The following is a 20,639-nucleotide window of genomic DNA, read 5'->3' on the forward strand; positions in this document are numbered from 1 at the left end:
TAGGTTTATCCATATTGTTGTTTTTATGTTTTTATATGTTTTATGCTTTTATTGTTTTTGTTTCTTCCTGCTTTTATGTAAAGCACTTTGGTTGGCCACTGGCTGTTTTAAATGTGCTATATAAATAAAAGTGACATTGACATTATTTCTAAAGATTCTGATCGAATCTTTTTTGATCGAACAGTGCATCGGAAATATAGAGAGAGAGTGGGGATGACGTGCATCATATCTTGTGATGGTGACGTCTTTTTGAGCCAGAGTTGCGCAGTAGAGATCGGCTGTGGCGCTGCCGCTAACCCAAACACACACTTAACTTACCGAAAAAAACAGCAAAGATCTCGCTCGCCGGCGTGTTTAACAGAACAGCTTCTCTGTGTTGGTGTGAGGTTAACGTTCACAGGTATGTAAACTTCAATGACTGTAGTGATTGTTTTAGTTACGTCTCCTCTCGCCGTTCGCCCTCCTCTCTGCTAATCCGGAACAGATCGGCTGCAGGAGCCGGATTTGTCAACAGAGCTGTCAATCATCATTTTGACAGCATCAAATAACTAAATAAAACTAAACTTTAAAGAAAAATGAACACTTGGACATAAATCAGCATGATAAGAACTAACTATAATGACAGAAACCATGTTTGACAAAAATGTATTTGACGTGTATTTTGATTTTATAGTTTGACTCATGTCCCATCTGTTAACATGGAGGAGGCGGGCTTTATGACCTATACTGCAGCCAGTCAGCAGGGGGCGATAGAGAGGGTTTGGCTTCACTTTGAGGGAGCTGTCATGTCGTCCATCTTTTTATACAGTCTATAAGCTAAACCTATACCTATAAATGTATACTTCTTAATTCCTAAAATTAGCATGATGGCTACTTAAAATTAGCTTCAGTGGATTTAAGGCCCTGTTTTTGTTTTATTTTTTGCAAATTCTCACTAACAATACCAACATTTTTCCATAAGATCAAATCTTTTTCAACATATTTCAGCTCAGACTGCATGTCTCAATGCCTCTCAAAGAGGGCACTGAAACAACAATAACAATATCCCCCATGAAAGCTCAGAGGAGAGAGAGAGAGAGAGAGAGAGACAGAGAGAGAGAGAGAGAGAGAGAGAGAGGAGTTTATGTCCTCATGATTCTGTAACATTTCTAAACTAATTGTTGAATGTTGGATCAGACTGCTGAGTGCTAATAGTAGCTTGTGTATCACATGTGACGGATTAAACAACAGAAAACTGTGAGGGTCTGAGCCGAGAGGAGAGCACTTCCTGTCCTGGTTTACCGAACACGCAGACACACAGCTTCCAGTCTCAGACCACCTTTTTCACAGTTGTTCAGTAATGTTCAAAACAGGCTGAAAAAAACATAAAATCTGAAGCTCAATCTGAATCTGCATTCATGAAACCCAAAGTGGTGTCTCTCCAGTGTTCCTCGAGTCGTCTGAAGTGTTAATGTTCACTGTTGATTGACACCTCGATGCGTCCTCTGGGGCTTTGTGCTCGACGGACTGTGTTTACATTATTTAAATGTGTCCATCCTGCAGATGTGCATCCCAGCAGTACAAAATGCACGTCATCGGAATAACTTCCACCTTTTATAAGTGATGAAAGTTTGACTAATGTAAATGGTCACTTCTGAAATGTGGAGAGGACCACAGGCGGCGCCGGCATACAGTGTCGGGGTCGAGCGTGTTTTCATTGTTACCTTTTAATTCCATCGTTTTAAGCGGTTGTACTCGTGGATGGCAGTGTGAGTGGAAAGGATGGAACACCAGGATCAGCTTCTTATTGCAAGAAGAATTCATCCACACACACAAAACAAAAGTGATCCCAACAGGAAACTGTCTCTTCTCACAGAGCAACCAGTCTGCTGTTCCCCCTCACCTTATATATCTGCTTCTTTGAACCAATCAGGTTGAAGCTCTGTAATCAGTGCCAAGTTGCCTCAGGTGGAGTCAATCGCCCCTCAACTGTTGTTGACAATGAGACTAAATCATGTTTTAATACTAATCAGAATGTAGCTTCATAACAGGTCTGACCAAAACAGACATATTATGAAAGAAGTAAATAAAGTAAACACTTTTATTTTATTTTAACAGGAAAAAGTTTAGTTCATGTAAAAAATAATATCAACTAGATAACAGTCTATATTTATCCACAAACATATTACATAAATCTTGACTTGTGAGTGAGAGGAATGTGCACCTTCCTCTCGGCCTAAATATGAACATTTATTTCAAGTGCTTTGTTTTACAGTCTGACAAAGGAGACTGCAGGAGACACACAGACTTTGTCCTTTCTCCAAACTTATTTGTTTTCTTAATAACTCGGGAAAACGTTCGATGTTTTTAGAGGATTACAAAGAGGCCGAAAAATATCAGACGATTGGTGACGGAGCAGGAGAGTACGTCTGTGAACTTCTCACTAAAGAGTCTCACTAAATACATTTACTGAAGTATTGACCTTCTGAGGTACTTGTAGTCTACCTGAGAACTTTTTTTTGTACTTTTTTACTTTACTTTATTTATCTGACAGCTTTTGTTAACAGTTTGGTCACATGACGTGTTAACCACATGTTTCATGTAGAGCATATGGTGTTTTTTTGATTAAATTACACAAATGTATATTGAATAGTAGAAATAAGCTCCAATGGGACCCAAACAACTTGACTTATTAGATTAGGTGTCCATTTTTGATACTTTTATTTCATTTAGCTAACACTTACATACTTTTACCTTTTAAGTAACATTTTAAGAGCAAGTATTAAACTATAAAGTGACATTTGTTTCGGGCAGTTTTGCTGACGCCTCTAACACTCATTTTTAGCCATAATTTGTTTGTTCTCCGCCCATAAAAACAACATTTCTGTATTAAGATGTCTTAAAACCAAGCTTTCTGGTGTTGTGTACTTAAATGTTCCCAACAATATTCTAAAACAGAGGAATCCATCATTGTATTTAAGCTAAGCTGTGTTATATTTGGTTGCCTGTATCCTGGAAACATGGAAACACCAGAAAACAGAGAGAGAGGAAGTTGGTGAACTTTTGATGTTAGCTAACGTTACTCGCTGGTATTTCATTGGAGTGTTTATTGGCATGCTAATATTTTTTTTTACAGCTTTGATTGACAGACTCATAGTGGCAGAGATGACACACTATGTGCTTAAGTTTCCTTAATATTATTGGTAAATTAAAAGTAAATATGACTCATAAATGCATCACATGAAGTGAATATCACCGTGTTTGCTCACAGCTGGGAGCCTCCTTTGACAGCTAACATTTTAAACCACACGTCTGTGAATCTCTGTGTGTGAAAATGAAGCTTTATTTGACACTTTGACCTCAGTAACTCCACCCAACCTTCAGCAAGCAACGTGCGTCAGCTGGGGGCTTTAAAGTGGAAACTGTTTATTTGCTTTAACTTTCTACAAATATCACCAGAAGTATCGGCTCGGCCTTTTTTCCCCATAAGTGGCGCACCGCAGCGTGATGTGGCATCCTCTATGAATGCTTCCTGGGAAACTTGTCTAGTGTAGCCTGCTAATTTTTAAAATAAGCAGCAGTATGAGCAGCCCGCGGTAACAGAGTCAGTGATTCATCAGTCACCATTCTTGTCGTAATTATGATTTCTATTTTGACATCTGGGGAAAGTCTTTGAAGTGTGTTTGATGCCGTGGAGAGCCAACGAACAGGCTAATGGAGACACAGTTTAAAAAGTGTTCTGTGCTTGCCAGTCTTCTCCCAGCAATCACCCATGATACCCACCCGTGGCGAAACTCCAACATTTCGCACAGAAAATAGAGCCTAGTGGTTGGGAAGGAGCGGTTGTGTGATCCTTTTCAGCTCGTGATTAAAGAAAATGAAGCCATGTCTGCTGAAGACTCCCTACAGATGTATGTGGACAGTGTTTGTGGAGGTTTGACTTCATTATTAGTTTAAACTTTTCCCTGAAATCATTTCAGAAATATTCGTGTGGCCACCTCCGAGTTTAAAAACCTCTGTTCAAGGAGTCTGTGTTGAAACACCTTTTCTAACGCTGATGCAAATATGGCTGATCCTTATGAACACAGTGATAATGAGGAGTATTAAACTGGAGTTCCTGCTGCATGTTGGTGCCTTCACCTCTGTTTGTGAGTCAGTAAGTCACTTGTAATGTCAAAATGAGGGAATAATGAAGCTTAATGGCGCCTCCATACTTTGTCATGTGTGTTTTTACCTGTTGACACGTGTCGGCGCTCCTTTAAATCCCCCCACAGAGCGTCTAACACTCCTGCATGCTCCGTTTCATGTGATTGTCTTCCCCTCTGAACACACACAACGTTACACTCTGGCTTTTTATTCATGAAAAAAAGAGCAAAACATCAAGGGAACGCCAGCCAACACTGGCTGGCACATTTCGCAGGGTGTTAACAGGTGAGGATAATTTCCTAAAGGTGCAGACACCTGGCCTCACCCGGGGTTCACGGCGAGGTCAGGACACCTGTGCTGTTTTATATCTTAGAACTCCCTGCAGAGGGCTTCGCTGTTACAGGTGTTCACACCTAACATTTATTTATTTCAGGTTTCACAGGTGCATCAGATACACTCAGCAGGAGAAGAGCCCGGTACAGTCGCTTTGAGAGAAAGAGGCACGACAGAACGTTGATTTTGTACGGTGAGCTCTTGCACAAAGTTCAAATATATTTACAATAATAAACAATCAATGATTCATAAGATGTGATATTTACAGTTATTACAAATAACGTGTTCAGTGGCTGCAGCTGAATGAGTCACTAACGGGAGCTGATCTCTCTTAGCAGTAGATTTAAAAACAATTCACATTGTTGCGTCTTTTGTTCGCAGAGGAGGCGAGTCCTCGCTCTGCTGTCAAAAGAGTCTGGTCAAGTTAATGCCAAGAAATCTGTGGTACAATACAAACAGTTTAATTGTGTAATTAACAATCAATAACCACTTCTAGTTAGAACATTTTTCTGCAGAAAGGAACCGAGAAACACTTATAAAACAGTCAGTCGTAACAAAATAACTGGTGTTCTCATTGAAATCAACTGATAAAAAAGAAACACTTTTATACAGGATATTTATACAGGAATAGCTTTTTGAATTGGATTGTTAACCAAAGGAAGACACATCGCAGACATCGATTTTCACACAGATTGCATATGTTTTTCTTTCTAAGGTGTTCTATAGGTTAGTCATTTTACCTAAGCTTATTTGCATGATAGTAAAAATTGCATACAACATTAATTGTGAAGCTTGTAGCATGAGTTGGTTGACATACAGCACTTTTTATAGGCAACCTTTAAAGCACATTTCTCCATTTAAAACGTTTAAGACACTTTTTGTTTTTACTGCCCATCGAAATCACATTTATAAATAGAAAAAAAGAACCGGTGGAATTTTTAAAAAAGCTCTACGTAACATAAACTTTTAAAAAAGTAATTACATCAGAAACACTGCATGAACTGCAAATAAATAATGTCGGACAACATAAACATGGTGGAAATTCACATTTCTAACTGTGTGGCAAATTCAGAAAGTTACAGTGACAAAGGTTTTGCAAAATAATCTAACATCGGCAGTGCCGTATAGTACAAGGCATTTGTTGGCATAGTTTCTTTAAGACTGTATTTTTTTTACAGTTACAATATAATGTCTATATATATATATTTATATTTCCTCCCTAACAAATAATATGTAAAGACTGAGCTGTTCTCGGAGATTCACCTGGGCTGGGTGATTGCGTTCCAGAGTTGGAGTGATCCATTATCACATTATGCGCTTTTTAAAAGAATAACTAATCTGCCAGCAGGCTCCACACTCAATACCTCTTGATTAAGGCCTTGTCAACCACTTGGTCCTCAATTTCATTTGCTATTTTTTTATTTTTTTTTTAAATCCAGTTAAACATCACATAAGTAAACACCTATCAAAGTCCTGACAAACTCCAGGGGGACTTTTTTCTTTTTAAATAGAATCAGTAGCTCAAAAAGATAAAGTAAGTCAGTGTAAAACAACAGACATAGAGTGCAGTCAGCAAATATCCACGGCAACATACTTAGAATAATTTTTTGTGCAGATTATTTAAATGATGCATCAGTCTTTACAGTGAATAATACAAGTTTTACAAAATCCAAAAAGTAGTACTTGAGTCTGAAATGGGCTCTCCAGTGTGTGAACACTCGCTTCACATAGCCTGTCAGTCTGTTACAGATATATATAAACACTCCTCAAACAGTCCAGGCGCTGTTCTGATTAAAAACACTACTTTTCTTTATTTGCGTTTGTGGTGGTTCTGTGTCGGCCGGAGCGTTACATTTAGCACAGTCATCAGTCTGTGTGTGCGCGCATGAAAACTCAGTCATGTTCAGACGGGGGAGCTTCTACTCCTTGGCCTCGTGTTCTAACTCTGCCTGGGCCTCGGCGCCTCGGTTCAGCTGCTCCTCGATCTTGATGGAGAAGATGGTGCTGTTGGTCTGCGTGCTCTCGTCCAGCTCCTTCAGCAGCTCCCCGCTCTCCCTGAAGTCCGTCAGCTCCTCCTCGAAGGCCGAGCTGCTGCTGCTGCTGGTGTTGGTGGTCGCCGAGGAGCTGTTGTTGTTGTTGGGCTCCTTGAGCGCCTTGGCTGGGTGATTGACGTAGAAGCGCTGGTTCTGGAAGAACTTGATGATGGTGAGCTTGGGCAGGTCCAGCTGGGCCGACAGGGTGTGGATGGCCTCCTCGTCGGGGTACATGCCCACGTCCTGGATGAAGCTCTGCAGGATGCCCAGAGCCTCCAGGGAGATCTTCCCTCCCACCGTGCGGGACTTGATGCTCCCTCCGCGGCTGCCTTCATCCTCTGTCTCGGCCGGAGAGGCGGTAGAGGGCTGGCGAGGTGGCAACCGGGGGCCAGTGGTGGGCTGCTGATGCTGCAAGGGCTGCTGGGACAAAAGGGGTTGGGAGGGGTGCTGGAGGGACAGGGAGGACTGGTGCTGCAGCTGAGACTGAGGCGGCTGAGCCTGCAGTGGGAAAAAAAGGGGAAGAGAAAGGAGACGGGATGTTATCAGATGTTAACACTTATCGGCGCCTTAATAAGGCCTTTCATTAAAATCAATTGAGTTGTGAGGGAAAATGGGCCCGCTGTGCAGAGAACAGGCACTTGGTTGAAGGAATTTTCCATGTAATATCTCATTGTATGTAATCTGTTCTGCAGATATGACTTTCTTTTTCCTTTTATGGTAGTGGGAGATTGTGTCTCTCATTGTGGGGGTAGACACTAGTCGAGCCACACACACACATGAACTGAAAAGACACAATCAGCCCTACACACAGTGGGAAACTGGCCTCTCTATTATAGCCTCTGCTGCTTATCAGGCTCTATTGCCAGGCACTGATAAACAAGCTCCCTGCGCACAATTCTGGTTGCGATGGTCTGGCTGATTTGCCGCAGTGTGAGAATGCTATCGATGGCTTTCACTCGGCCGTCAGAGTCCCGTTAGTGTAAACACATGACACATTACTCGTAAAATGTCTCATTGTGTGGTTAGAGAGGGAGTGAGTGGGCAACTCGTGGTCCCTATTGACCCTGCAGAATGGGTGCTCTTTTATTTTCATTTCTGAGTCAGACACTGTCGAATAGGTGTTTCATAATGAAGTTTTGCAAAACAGCACTTTGCAGGGCCTCTGTTTGCCAGCTGCATAAATGCACCCAAAGATGTGATTTTACTGTACCAATATACCGAGCTGTGATACTTCTGGTTGAGCAAATGTGAGCTAATTTGGCTAATGTATCGTGTTAGTGAAGGAGCAGCTCAAAATGTTTAAACACCAGTCTCTTATGAACAGTATAAAGCTGTCCATTAAATCAGAAATTATCCTATTTTATCAATCTACTAGCAGTTCTGTTTGCACGCACAGTACTCTCAGAATGTCCCTCATTCCATATCTGCTGCTGGAAGTGATTTGTAAGAGAAATCTTATTACCTTATTTATATCCAGTAAATGGCAGCCTTTGTGAAACATTGGTCGCGTCTCCGAGTACCCAAATAACTAATCAACCACTCAGCTGTGGCCCAGACTTTTAATAGAACTATTATTGTACTTCATTAAGACATTTGGACCTTTAACTAAGCCTGTGAACCTTCCTGTTTATCCCCCAGATGTCTTTCAAAAAACTTTAATCGTCTCTCTGAAAACAGCCTGAAAAGCAGGAACTTCTAATTAAAAACGGTTTATAAAAACTCCAGAGTTTATGTCAAATTCCTGGAAAAAGAACTTGTGATTAAATTAATATTTAAATGTGTTAAAATAAAGTTTTTTACTCCGTTCTTTTTGATTAAGAACTTCAGAATACAGTGAGCAGATGTTTATCAGGATAGTGTTTGTTTCACTGTCTTAATTGCAACCCATTTACATGAAATCATTTTCAACAATCATGTATGAAAAAAAATAGCGGTAAAAATTATTCCAAAACCCAAAATATTTAATAAATTATCACATCAGACAAAGAAAGCAGTAAAGTCACATTAGACTTCGGGAGCATTTTTGACTTACATTTATTGTCAAAATATTTGCTGGTTTACTTTCTTTTGATCAATTATTGGGTAAACAATCTAATCCAGTAACAACAAAGCTTTGGTCTGTTGGTACAGTGCATAATATGTGTAAGGGAAACCTTGTAAGTTCTGCTGTGTGTATTAATGTACTACGCTTCCTATTTATTAAGTGTGTGCAGAATAATTCTATTTAATTAACATGCACATTTGTTAGTGTGGCTTACATTTGTTTGTATTTCTTGTTGAACGTGTATTTTCTATTAATTTTTATGTTTTGTTTTTAATTTGTCAACAACGTTTGGAAACAAACGCACAGACTGTACACTCCTATATCACAGTCAGTGGATGATGTGTGGACCTCAGATTCTGGCCATTAAAAAAAAACACAAAAACAGAAAAGATAAAAACTTTGATGCTCTTTTCCTTAAACTTTACTGCAAATTAGGTTGTTAGTTTTTGTTCAAGAAAAAGACTAATCCCTGAGTGATGTCTTCCTATTAAACACACACACACACACACACACACACACAGTTCTGAGTATGTTTGCGTAAGAGAAACATTTGCAGTAGGGATGCACGATATTATCGGCACGTTATCTGTATCTGCAGATTATGGCTTGAAAATGACATATCGGCATCGGCTGATATGTCATGTTTCTGCCGATATTTTCCGCAGATAAAACAAAACTTTGACACTAACAAAAATGCGTCTGCGGTCGGGCAGTTTCGCAGAGTTTCTGAAACTGATAGCAAGGTTGTATTTGCAATGGTCGCTCAGCATCAGTCACGCGAGGACGACCAAATCTCATCATCCAAGCCTGTCTAAGTTGTATAGATGAAATATTACAGTTTTATTTGAAGGAAATGTTACATACAGATAAATATGGCATTTTGTACATAAGCTAAGTTTAAGTAGTTTTCCTGCCAGTGAATGTGTACATTTTAAAAAGCAATGTATTATGTTACTTCTGCATCTGCCAGTGGGCCAAGACAATAAGAGCAGGCATGATATCAACTCTACTACAGGGGAGACTTGATGGTCTTTGCAGTTAGGTGGAAAAAAACGTGCCTAATATATCGGTATCGAAATTGGCAATCAGGAGAGAGGACTGGGAAATATCGGCATATCAGATATCGGCAAAAAATATATGGTGCATCCCTAGTTTGCCGTCTAAGCTGATATTCCAGAAACAGGTGATGTGTGATTCACTGTCGCTCAGTGTCTTGCCCGAGGCCACAGTCAGGACTCTTGCTGTCTCGCTCACCTGTAGCTGGTCAGCAGAAATGTGCATTAGGTGAGACGGCCGCTCATTGTGGTGCTGCTGCCCGGCGCTGCTCTCCTGCTCATAGATGGCGTCGCGTTCAATCTGGGAGAGGCTCAGGAAGCGGCGGATCATGGAGAGGTTCTCCCAGAGCGTCCGGTTCTCTGGAGAGGGATCCTCCTTCCAACGCAGCAGCTCGCAGAGCCAGCCCTGAGGGAGGGATCAGAGAGGGGGAGGCGAACAGTGAGAGGAGGAGTGGGTCAGTAAAACGAGGGCCTTACTCTTAAATGTGAGGAAAGGTCAAAAATAATTGTTTCATGTTGGACTGCCGTCTCTAAGAGGTGGTACGGCTGTTACAAATATTTAGTGGCTCAAGAACGGGAACTGGATCAAACAGCCGACATGTTTCATTTAGAAGAACCTGATTTTTGAATAAGCTTCATTTGGTGTTAAAAAATATAACAAACAAACTTAAAAACAGGGCTATGATTCCAGAAATACTTCCAAGCACTAAAATAAACACACACACACAAACAGCCCATTGTTTCACTGTATCTGCACCTGCAGTAAGTATGTCTTTCTGCCTCAGCTGAACATGAAGATGTGAATTAGCCAAGGTCAGGCAACACAGCAGGAAGGAACAATTTAACGTGACGAGAAACACACACTCGCATATTGAGCAGCACCCTTGGGAGGAAGACAGTGACTCCTATGTTTGCAACACTCCAGCAGAGGGCCATGAAAGACAGAGCTGAGGAACAGTGTGGGACAATTACAGTCACAAGTGCTGTATATTTAACAATAAAAGAGACGCACAATGAGTCTGATCGTCATAACTGAAAGATCGATATGTGACAAAAAGGACCATCGACTCACTTGTAACTCACTTAAAATATTGTGTGGCAAAGTAAAGGCTGCAAAGCTGTACAAAATTACAGCTGTGCATAGCACAAGTAAGTCACAAGGCTTATTGATATATAACCTGACTGTCGTAACATCTTGTTTAAAATCTTAAGCAAGTTGTGATAAGCATTAAAGTAAGTTTTGGTTTACCTGTGCAAAACGTAATTCCTTGTGTGATACTGAACAGCAATGTCAGTGTAAGTCAGTGTGAATATCAACATGCAATGTGTCTTGTATTTGCAACACATGTATATTTATCATGAAGGAAAAAAGTTACACGTATGTTAAAATAAGAAGAAACAAAAGTCAGGCTATAAATCGTTTTTATAAATCCATCGATTGTTTCGAAATTTATATCCAAAATTTAAAAACAGCGTCTGGTTCCTGGTGCTAATATTTGAGGGTTTGTTGCTGTAATTATCTTAAAATGTACTCAAAAGTTTGTAGATTTTGGACTAATGATTAGAAAAAACAGCAATTTTAAGTTACAATTTTTAAACAATTTTCTGAACAAAAACGAAAGACAAAGAAAATAGCTCAAAGTTTATTCGATAATAAAAATAGTCGATTCAAATGACATGTCCTCGTCCTCAGTCATTTCTCTACCTGTGGTTAATCTGTGCTCATGTTTGGTTAGTTGAGTTCAGGACTGGGAGCAAAATCTTATGACACGCATGAATGGACTATAAAAAAAGAGTTGTATGTAATGGATAACCAGAAACAGACACGTATTAGCTGCAGTGATTCAAATGTGTGTTTGTGTTTGCTCATCAAGCCGAGTGACAAACTGAGGACTGCACCGACAGAAGGGCTCTGCAGGGGGTTGAGTGACGTGGTCTCTCAGGCTCCGACATGATGACCTAAACCTCAGCAGGCCTGTGTGTGTGTGTGTGTGTGTGACTAAGAGTGAAGGGAAATAACACACTGTACTGCTGAGTGGGTGAGCGAAGAGTAGAGATGTGGGTACGAAGCTGTAGTGAATCTACGAGAGAGTTGTAAAGGGACAAGAGTGGATGAAGAAGGAGGGACGAGGAGTGAAACCAGCGAGGAGGAAACGCCGTGTCAAAAAGAAGCAGAGAGGTGTGTGTGTGTGTGTGTGTGTGTGTGTTACGGAGGGCTACTCTTTCAGCCGGGTAGTCTGTCCTGGCAGCGTGACAGAGCAGCGCTGTAATCTCCCGGCCAGTGTGCGGCAGCACCTTTCATTTCCACAGGATTACACCGCGCTGCTGGTCCGCACACAGACACACACACATGCACACACACGGAGGGCAGAGCCACGCCGCCACACTGCATGCAAGAGATAACTCAGCAGTTTGGTTGTCCCCTGTTCCAACTCCTCCCATAAGCCACATCAAACCCAGGAGGGGTTTTGGAGGAAGCCGAGAGGGGGAGAAAGAGAGAGAGAGACATAAAGAGAGAGAAAGAGAGAGAGAGGAGAGGGAGGCCATAAAGCCTGCGTGCCCACCTTGTTCCTTTGCCACGTTTATTGTTGCGTTTTTAATTTGCATGCAGAGGGATTTGGACGGCGCTCCAGTTGGGCTGTCTGTGGTTTCAGCTGATTCGGTAGTGAGGGAGAACACACACACCCCGCAAACACAAACACACAAACAGATGCACAAAAAACCACCACACACCATCTTGTCAAAGCCAGAGAAACAGTACCCCGGCCCAACGATGGAGTAATCCAACTCAAACACTCCCCAAACCAGCAGGATTAAACCCAAAGTAGCAGAGCCAATCAAACAAAGGCACGACGTGAACTCCATCTCTATGCCAGGAAGTCCATTTGATGAAATAAAGTACAGAGAGTTTATTAGTTCACAAGTGGGAATGTTCGTTTGTGTGCCTTTTAACTTTGCTGTTCTGTTGCGACAGTTTTTTGAGCGAACAAGCAGCTTTTACAGACGGAGTCAGAAGGAAGACATGGACATGTGCTAAACGTTTTTTATGTGATGTACGTCAAACAGCAGTTAGCTCTGCTCCCGGCCAGCTCTGTGGCCAGCGGACAGTCAGCATTTTCCGTGGCAGTTTCAAGAGCTCTGTTTGTGTTTGTCTAATTGCATTGCTTCCACAGGCCAGGCAGAGGCAGCGGGGATAAAGGGAGGAGAGGGGGGAAGAGATGGAGACAAATAGAAAGAGAGAGAGGGAGAAGTTAGCTATCTGACTCCTTGTTTCTTAGAAATGTAGGGATATTTTTAATACATAAAACTTCTTTCTTCTAAAATGTAAAGCAGCATGGAATTCATTTGATGTAAAACTTACTTATCTATCAATATTCTAGTAAGAATTACTTAATCAACAGGATAACATGCTCAACCTTCCCGTTCAGCATTACCATACTGTTGCAAATCTGTTTTCCCCTTTATTGTTTAATGTAATTTGTCGAGCCTCTCCACCGCAGCTGACAAGCACCAACCGCTCTTGATTGGATCATGGAACTTGCTGCCCCTGCTGCTAAAGTGTTCCAACACGGTCCAGAAAACAAAAATCTAGGGCTCTTCAATGCAGTGTACTCTGTGTTGTGCTGGAGATCATTAAGGGCTCTCTATAAATAAATAGAACAGGTAGTTCAGCGCAGGCCTGGTTGCGGGCCAACACAGAATACAGTATACTCTCACTTTGTTTCACGAGTGCTCGTGTTCCTGCAAGAAAAGTCCAACTTGCACTCACTTAAATATGTCCTTTTATAAACTCAGCACTCAGACGGTGAGGACGAGTCTCACCACACACATACGGCCAACTCGCAGTCATTTATTTCATCCTTTAACAAGAGACAATGATAAAAGAGTCACTAATGTAGGCTCATGTTTCCAATGGCCTTTGGTTGCTCTTCGTGGTTTTAGTATTTTATAATGTTTTATTTATTGTTGTATTTTTCCATTATCAATTATAGTTGTTTTTGTGGTTTATTTTAAACTAAACAGCACTTTGGTCACCTCTGGTTCTTTATAAATGTGCTATATAAATGAACTTGTCTTTGTTAACACTGTACATGCAGTGTTTGTCGTCCACCTGAGCTTTTGGAAGTTATAATCAGCATTTTTAACTAATTTATGACTTTTTATAGAAAAGATAATCATCATTTAGTCATGAAAATACTGGGTTTAATAATTGTGAATTAAAATGATTTATTTTACACAATACAATTAATAGATTCGTTCTAAAAATAATCACCAGATTACCTGAAAATGAGCACATGAGCAGCTCTTATTAAGACCTTTATGGGAAATGAAGGTTCTCAGTCATCCAGGTTAAAAATACAAAGCTTAATCGAAAAGGCAGCTGGACTTTCAAGAACCTTCACTAGGTGCAGTTGCCTTTTGGAGTAAGCTTTGTGTTGTATTTAGAAATGATTTTAAATGAGTTGGCTTCTCGTAAGGTGGAGTAAAAGACAAAAAGAAAAAGAGACTGCAAAACGAAATCGCTCCAGGTTCAAGAAAACTTCTGTGGTAGATGTCGTGAATAAAAAGAGTGGACAATATTACCTAAAATTTGCTGTTGTATAAGAAAATATTACAACATTATCGTATAATTTTAGTGATAGTTGTAGAAGGTGTTGTTTATCTGGCAGATCCCATGCATGTTTTTCTTTTCACAGCGACAGATATAAATCCCATTTCCTGCACATCTACGGATATTTAAACCAAATACTGATAAGATTTTCAATTGACCTGGTGGATCATTTTTTCCAACCTACATTACATTTGACTTCACAGCTTTAATGCTAAATTCAATATCTCTCGGTTGAACTCACAGATGCTGCAAACAGGTTCATCGAAGCAATAAATACTGACAGGAAGGGATTATCTTGCTATGTTGGCACACACCTGCGACAATATTGCACAATAATCCGCTGCCTCGAGGTCATAATTTCTTAATTATTAATTAGTTTCAGACAACAGAGCTGGCAATCAAGAACCAGCAGCCTTTTCTTGTTTTACAACAGGCGCAGATCTGACCAGAGGCTCACGGGGCTCTGGGGTCATAAGGTGCCAAATTAAAAGGGTAATAAACTCCTCAGCAGGCTATTGTATAACCTCGGTATAAATAGCACCCGGGTGTTGTGATAAAAATATTTTCCTCGCAACACAATAGTTGAATTCATGCGCGAGATTCATCCAGCTATGCAGTGTGGTATACTGTGTATGTGAGCGCCGCAGTCACAAGCTGCCAGTAAGAGCATAGGCCCGCTCTGTCGGAGAACAGCATGGTATTCACCGCCCCAACCCACCCACCCATTCACCCTTACACCACCGAACTACCACTGCAAACACCCCCAACATGGAGGCGCAGAGGAACAGAGCTGAAAAAAGGGGCTGTGCCGGGAAACAGAAAAACAGACAGACAGACAGACAGACAGAGAGGTCTGTCACACGGCCTGGCCAACACCTTCCCCCTAATCTCATTTGCTTGTTATCAGCCCCATCAGGCTGACCTCGGCCACTGCAAAAATAAATTAATAAAATAAGCCAACAGATGTCCATCAATTTGCCATTCCAGTTTTTTTCCTGCTCCCTTCCTCGGATTACTGCCTGAACAAAAATAAGGCCTCGGTTTCAACCCGAGAAACAGAGCATCATTTGGATTTTGACCATTTGGACAAAAAAAGGCTGCGATGACACATCAAAAAATGAGAGAGAAAAAATCTCAGATGGAGAAATGATTGTGGCCATTGTTGTGGCTGACTGTCTCGAAGGCAGCCAGACAAACCTCTTCTGTGTCTGAACAGAGAGAGAGAGCGAAAAGTGAAGGAAGACAATGCATTATTGTCTTTCCTCCTCCTTGAACCTGGCGGAGGCCCAGGACTGGCAGACAGCACTATGCAGATAAATGCAGCCGATAACATGTTCCTCCTCCCCGAGCACGCCAAACTGGCGGCTGCACGTGCTCGTTGACTCCCGCGAGGTAACGTGTGCTGTGTTGTAAAAACATTAGCCATGGTGGACGCCCATCTGCTGACGACAGAGGAGTGTTGAAACCTTCCGGATGCTCGGGCATATGCGAACCTCCCGCAACAATAAGCAATAATTGACTGCACAATTCATGGCCAGATTTTGGGGGGAGAATAAGTCTTTATATGCAAATAGAACCGCTCTGAGAGACTGTACAAATAATCTTTTGCTACTGTGAGAAAGATGAGCGATGAAAATGGGGTCAGTGGCCTTATTTGAACTGTAATGACAAGTGGAAAGACGGCAATGATGCGCCAAAAATACAGTGAAACACCCATTGTAACACCACAAAGTCCTATTTGTTTCTCTATTAGGGGCTTTATTACATTTCTTCTTTCACATCCACACAGCCAGAGACAGTTGTTAGCTTAAAATGCTGTGCAGCAAACACTTTATACACTCTTACACATAATAAGAGCATGCAAACTCAATATTTTGTTGCTGTATATCGGTTAAAAAAAGTCCCTTTGTGAAGGGACATGTGTGCTCCTCTGTGGAGGTGTTCCGTCTGTCCCACCTTCAATGCTTAAAGCTAGGGGAATCATTTAGGATTCATGGTAGGATTTGAACCCTTTGATTATATTAGCGCCACTGCAATGCTACATAAAAACGATGCTAATGTTTTGTATTCATTATAAACCAAAAGTAATCATGTTTATATTCTTTGACTGTGTGATAGGGAGATCACTGCGAGGGCAGGGTTAGCACTGAAACATGACTGCTAGCGAGATCTTAACATACTAATGTGTCTTACTAACGGAAAGGGGAAGATTACTGGCATGTGCTTTCATTATGTACCCAAAGCAATCCTGTTTGCGTTCTTTCATTCAGTCAAAGCGCAGAAAGGAGAAGGCTGGTGTGTTTGCTTGATCACAAAATACTGATTTATCCTGCATTACTGAAAAGAATAATTACTGAACCTCTTTAACAATCTTTCATTTTTATTGCGGCCCTTACATGTGATCTCTTAGGGCTGTGTGATAAAACAATCTTGATGGGGATCACGATAAAATGTACTTCTCTAACAATGATAGACTTAAGATATTGTTTTTGGATATAGATATCTAATAACAGCTGCCATCCCGACAAAAGTCAGTAATTCTGCAGTTTTTTTGTTGGCACGTTATGTACACACTGGCAGCTCGGATAGCAGCCCCCTCACTGGACATCCTAAAGCATTTAGAGACGCTGATTTATGAAGCTGATTTATTCTGCACTGGTTTTAGTGACAGGGTCTGTTTGTTTGGAGACGAGGAGATCTTTGGGGTTCATTCTACTCCCTCTAAAAAAAATTGTAAACCAAGAATACTGATGGAATCCCAACACGAGAACAAGCCAAGCCCTAAGAAATAAGCTGAGCTAATGTTAGCGGCAGCTTGGCTAGCAGCCCCTCAAGACATACTGTGTCCACTGAAGAGTGACTGAGGTCATACAGACATTTATATTTAACATGAAACTAGTTAATCAGTGTTTTTGGTAAATTATCTTAATTAAAAATGGTCTGGTTTGCTTTTGTAGCTCATATAGAGTCATCAGAATTAATTTCAGTCTGTTTCATAACCAGCGAAAAACTCCTCACAGGAGCTTTAATAAACTATACATTAAAGTATTACTAATGAACAGACAGGTTTCTTCAGGCCTCTTTCATAATACTCATTAAACTGTCTACAATATGAAATTATTGATCATGATAAATATAAATATTGTTCAATATTGAAAAAATATTTCATGCAGCAGCTAAATCCACCTTTACCCATCGATCCTACGGGTCAAAAGCTCACCTTTCTGATCATTTCACACAACACCACAAAGAGGATAAAACATTAAATATTTCCTATAATGGTAAAGAGAAAAAGGATTAGTTACAGATAAAGGAACATCATTCTAAAAATAACCTGCTTTGTTAAAACGGTATCTGAGGCTGTTCACTATATTCTGATCAAAGAGGTGAATTTATTGTTCAGGTACTTTTTTTCATAACCTCTCCGTCTGATTTCAACTCACACGCTGGTCCTGAGCAATCATAAGGAGGCTTTCTACAAAACAGAAGGATCAAACGGACTTCTCTTTGAAATGACAGATAGGCCCTAAGGATGGTTGGATTTACAACCACAGTAATGGATGATGAAATTTTCAGTCCTCATATGTACCAGTCGTGAAGCTGCTTCTCTCTTAAGGACGGCTTTTGAAGATTAAAAACTGAGTCATCTAAATCATTTAAAACTTGCATTTAAAAAAAAATCTTTTTTTCGTTATTAAATCACGTTGATACGACTCTGATGTCTTGTCAAAGTGGATGCTTTCCAGATTGCGGTTGCCAGATTGTGTCACTATTCCTCTTTTGTGAGCATGTCAGTGCTGAGCTTTAGGAGAAAAATTTGCCAGTCTGAATCACACATGCCAAACAATTCATCTCTATTCGGGCTTCGACATGGAGAAGTCTTAGCCAAACAGGCGACGTTTTCTGAAGAGGGGTCGCGACCTCTCCAGATACAATAAGCAAGGCGACAACAATAACAGACTGACAGCTAACACGACACACATTGTGGAGGCGAGGCATGACTATGCAGGAAATGGCCCTCTCTCTGTGTCAGCACTTGCTCCCAGAAACAATACCGACCAGTTCTGTGTGGCAGTTTACGTCATGGCTCCCAAACCAATAAAGTGTGTAGGGAATTTTCGAGCAACCAAATAGAGGCAGATGGAGCATAAAGAATAGCCAAAGGCAAATGACCAGTCCATCTAAAATGGAGCACATTAAACATCTGTGTTGATACATCGTTTTTTTTTACTGCACATTTTGTTCTTTTCCAGCAAAGTTGTTCATCACACACACCCGCATAAAACACACTAACAATATTATAACGTGGGAGATCCCCGATGCAACCACACTTGTGGGATAAGTGGCTTGCTCCAAACAAATAGTGGAGACAGGTGAACGTTTGTAATTCTCTACAAAATAGACACCAAGGATGTTTTAAAATGCCCAGAGTACAAAAAGACTGGGGCTACAACTGATGATTATTTTATTTTAATGATTATATTATCTTAATCTATAAATCTGTTCGGCCCATATAAAGCCAATAAATGACTTCCTTTGTTCCACCAACTGTCCAAAAGCCAAACACTTTTATTTACTACAATAAATAACAAATAAAAGCAGTAAATCCTCATATTTAAGCAGCTGCAGCCAGCAAATGTTTCACATTTTTGCGTGCAACTATTTTTATTTGATCAATAAATATATTAATCATTGCACCTCCGACAGGCAACACATTTTATCTTACAACAGCATCAAACTTCACTTTAAATATGGGTCCGTATCACATTTGAGTAAAACTGTGTTCTCCTTGTCCACAAAAGCACTTCAGATTGTTGATGTGTACAAAATGGCTGAAAATCGAGTCACTGATGATGCTACAGTACATGTGCCTCTTTGTATCAAATATTAGTATTGTCGAAATTGCACCATAATCTAGTTTAGCCTGGTGGTGGACTGATATTTGGGTACCAGCGCTGTCTGCACAGCACACTGAATGTTCAAACACTGTTCTCCCACCACAAATTTACCTCTTGTTTATAATCTTTTTTCTGTTCAATACTGCCGAGGCAGATGGAGGATGAATGCACAGAAGACAACAAACACGGCGAAGATGAACTAGAGATAAACAACGACAGCGGCAACATTACAAACACAGAAAGCACCTACATGCAGTCTGATTCCATCAATTATAAGAGCTTGATTGATATTTAATTCAAAGCTGGGATTTAATTGCTAATATCAAAGCGTAATTAGGCTGATAAATCATGACTGATCTTATTGAATTAGGGATTGAAATAGCAGAGAACCTGCAAATTGTCTGTGTCAGTTAAATAACTGTTCTTAATAGGTCTACAAGTTTGCTTTAGATACTAATGAAACTGAGCAAATTTATCCCTAAAAAGTGCTCAGAAACAGACGTCTTCACACGCAGTTCATTCACTGCTGCAGCTGTGTGTCTTACTAAGCTTAGGTTTTAGTACTGAACTTAAGAAAGGAATATTTATACAGGCAGCAACATGGTTAACGCAAAAATCTATGTGCTCAAAAAGGGAACTTATATGTCCTCCTTTAGGCTCCTGTTATGCAGCATATTGGAAGAATAGTGACTAATGAATATGGTGTGGACAGAGTGATGAGGATGGAAAGTCAGACTCCCTTAGAGAAAGAGATAAGGACAGAGAGGAGATTGTGAAAGATGGAGCGAGAGAGAAAATAGACACAAGCATCAGCATGAGCACTTGGATAGTCCTAATATCTCCCCATGCAATTCCCCCTCACTCAGCACCACACACACTCCTGTGTGCGCACAGGCACACACTCTCCCTCTCTCTCAGACTGCATCTGCCGGAGCTAGTGGCTGTAGTTAAATTGAAATATTTCCCGGCGTGTGTCAGAAGCATGCAGAATGATAATTATGACAGATCTGATTAGGCGGGCCGAGTCGGGCGGCTCCGGGCTGCAGGTGCGACCTTGTGCATTCCTGAGTGTGTAAATAAAATTAATTACAAGCGTAGGGGGCGCGCGGCGCGTGACATCAGCGCGCACAGGGGGGACTCCCACGGGGGGCACCCTAATGGAATATTTTCCCCGAGTCTAATAATACAGTTGGTATTGACTTGAGGTAATTAGGGGGATCATTAAAGCGCTTTTCCCGGCGTATTTGCCTGCCTGATCAGATTAGCGAGAATGGGCCTCAGAACAAGCCCTGTGTGGTCTGTCAGGAGAAGTGGAGACAGTGGGAGAGGGTAAGCTAGCGAACATTTGTAGCAAAGACAGAGCTAGCAGAGTACTGTGGCTGACACTGGGACAAGGGCAGTATTTGCTAACACGCTAACAAAGAGTAATGTTTAGTGAGTTTAGGCATTAGGGAAAGTAGGTTAAGCACAGGTTAGGCCTGTAGAACTATTTATTAAGGTTGGGCTATGAAACTATTAGCCAGATTGCTAGTTAACTGA

At 40.9% G+C, this 20,639-nt stretch overlaps 1 protein-coding gene across 6 annotated transcripts in view; it reads right to left on the bottom strand.

The window, feature by feature from the left end:
* Nucleotides 1-5,262: 5,262 nt before the first annotated feature.
* The window catches only part of satb1b (SATB homeobox 1b), a 61,629-nt gene continuing 46,252 nt past the window's right edge, over nt 5,263-20,639 (bottom strand). For all 6 annotated transcript variants that reach the window (XM_069656214.1, XM_069656216.1, XM_069656215.1 and 3 more), the window contains 2 exons: nt 9,790-9,996; nt 5,263-6,989 (listed from right to left, as the gene is read on the bottom strand). In XM_069656214.1, coding sequence (XP_069512315.1) covers nt 6,378-6,989; nt 9,790-9,996 — 819 coding nt within the window. In that variant the 3' untranslated portion in view covers nt 5,263-6,377. The remainder of the gene's footprint in view (nt 6,990-9,789; nt 9,997-20,639) is intronic.

This window comes from Semicossyphus pulcher, unplaced genomic scaffold (assembly GCF_022749685.1).
Source record: "Semicossyphus pulcher isolate SPU_LCO1_2020_fin unplaced genomic scaffold, fSemPul1.0.p SCAF_9, whole genome shotgun sequence".
Classification (NCBI taxonomy): Eukaryota; Metazoa; Chordata; class Actinopteri; order Labriformes; family Labridae; genus Semicossyphus; species Semicossyphus pulcher.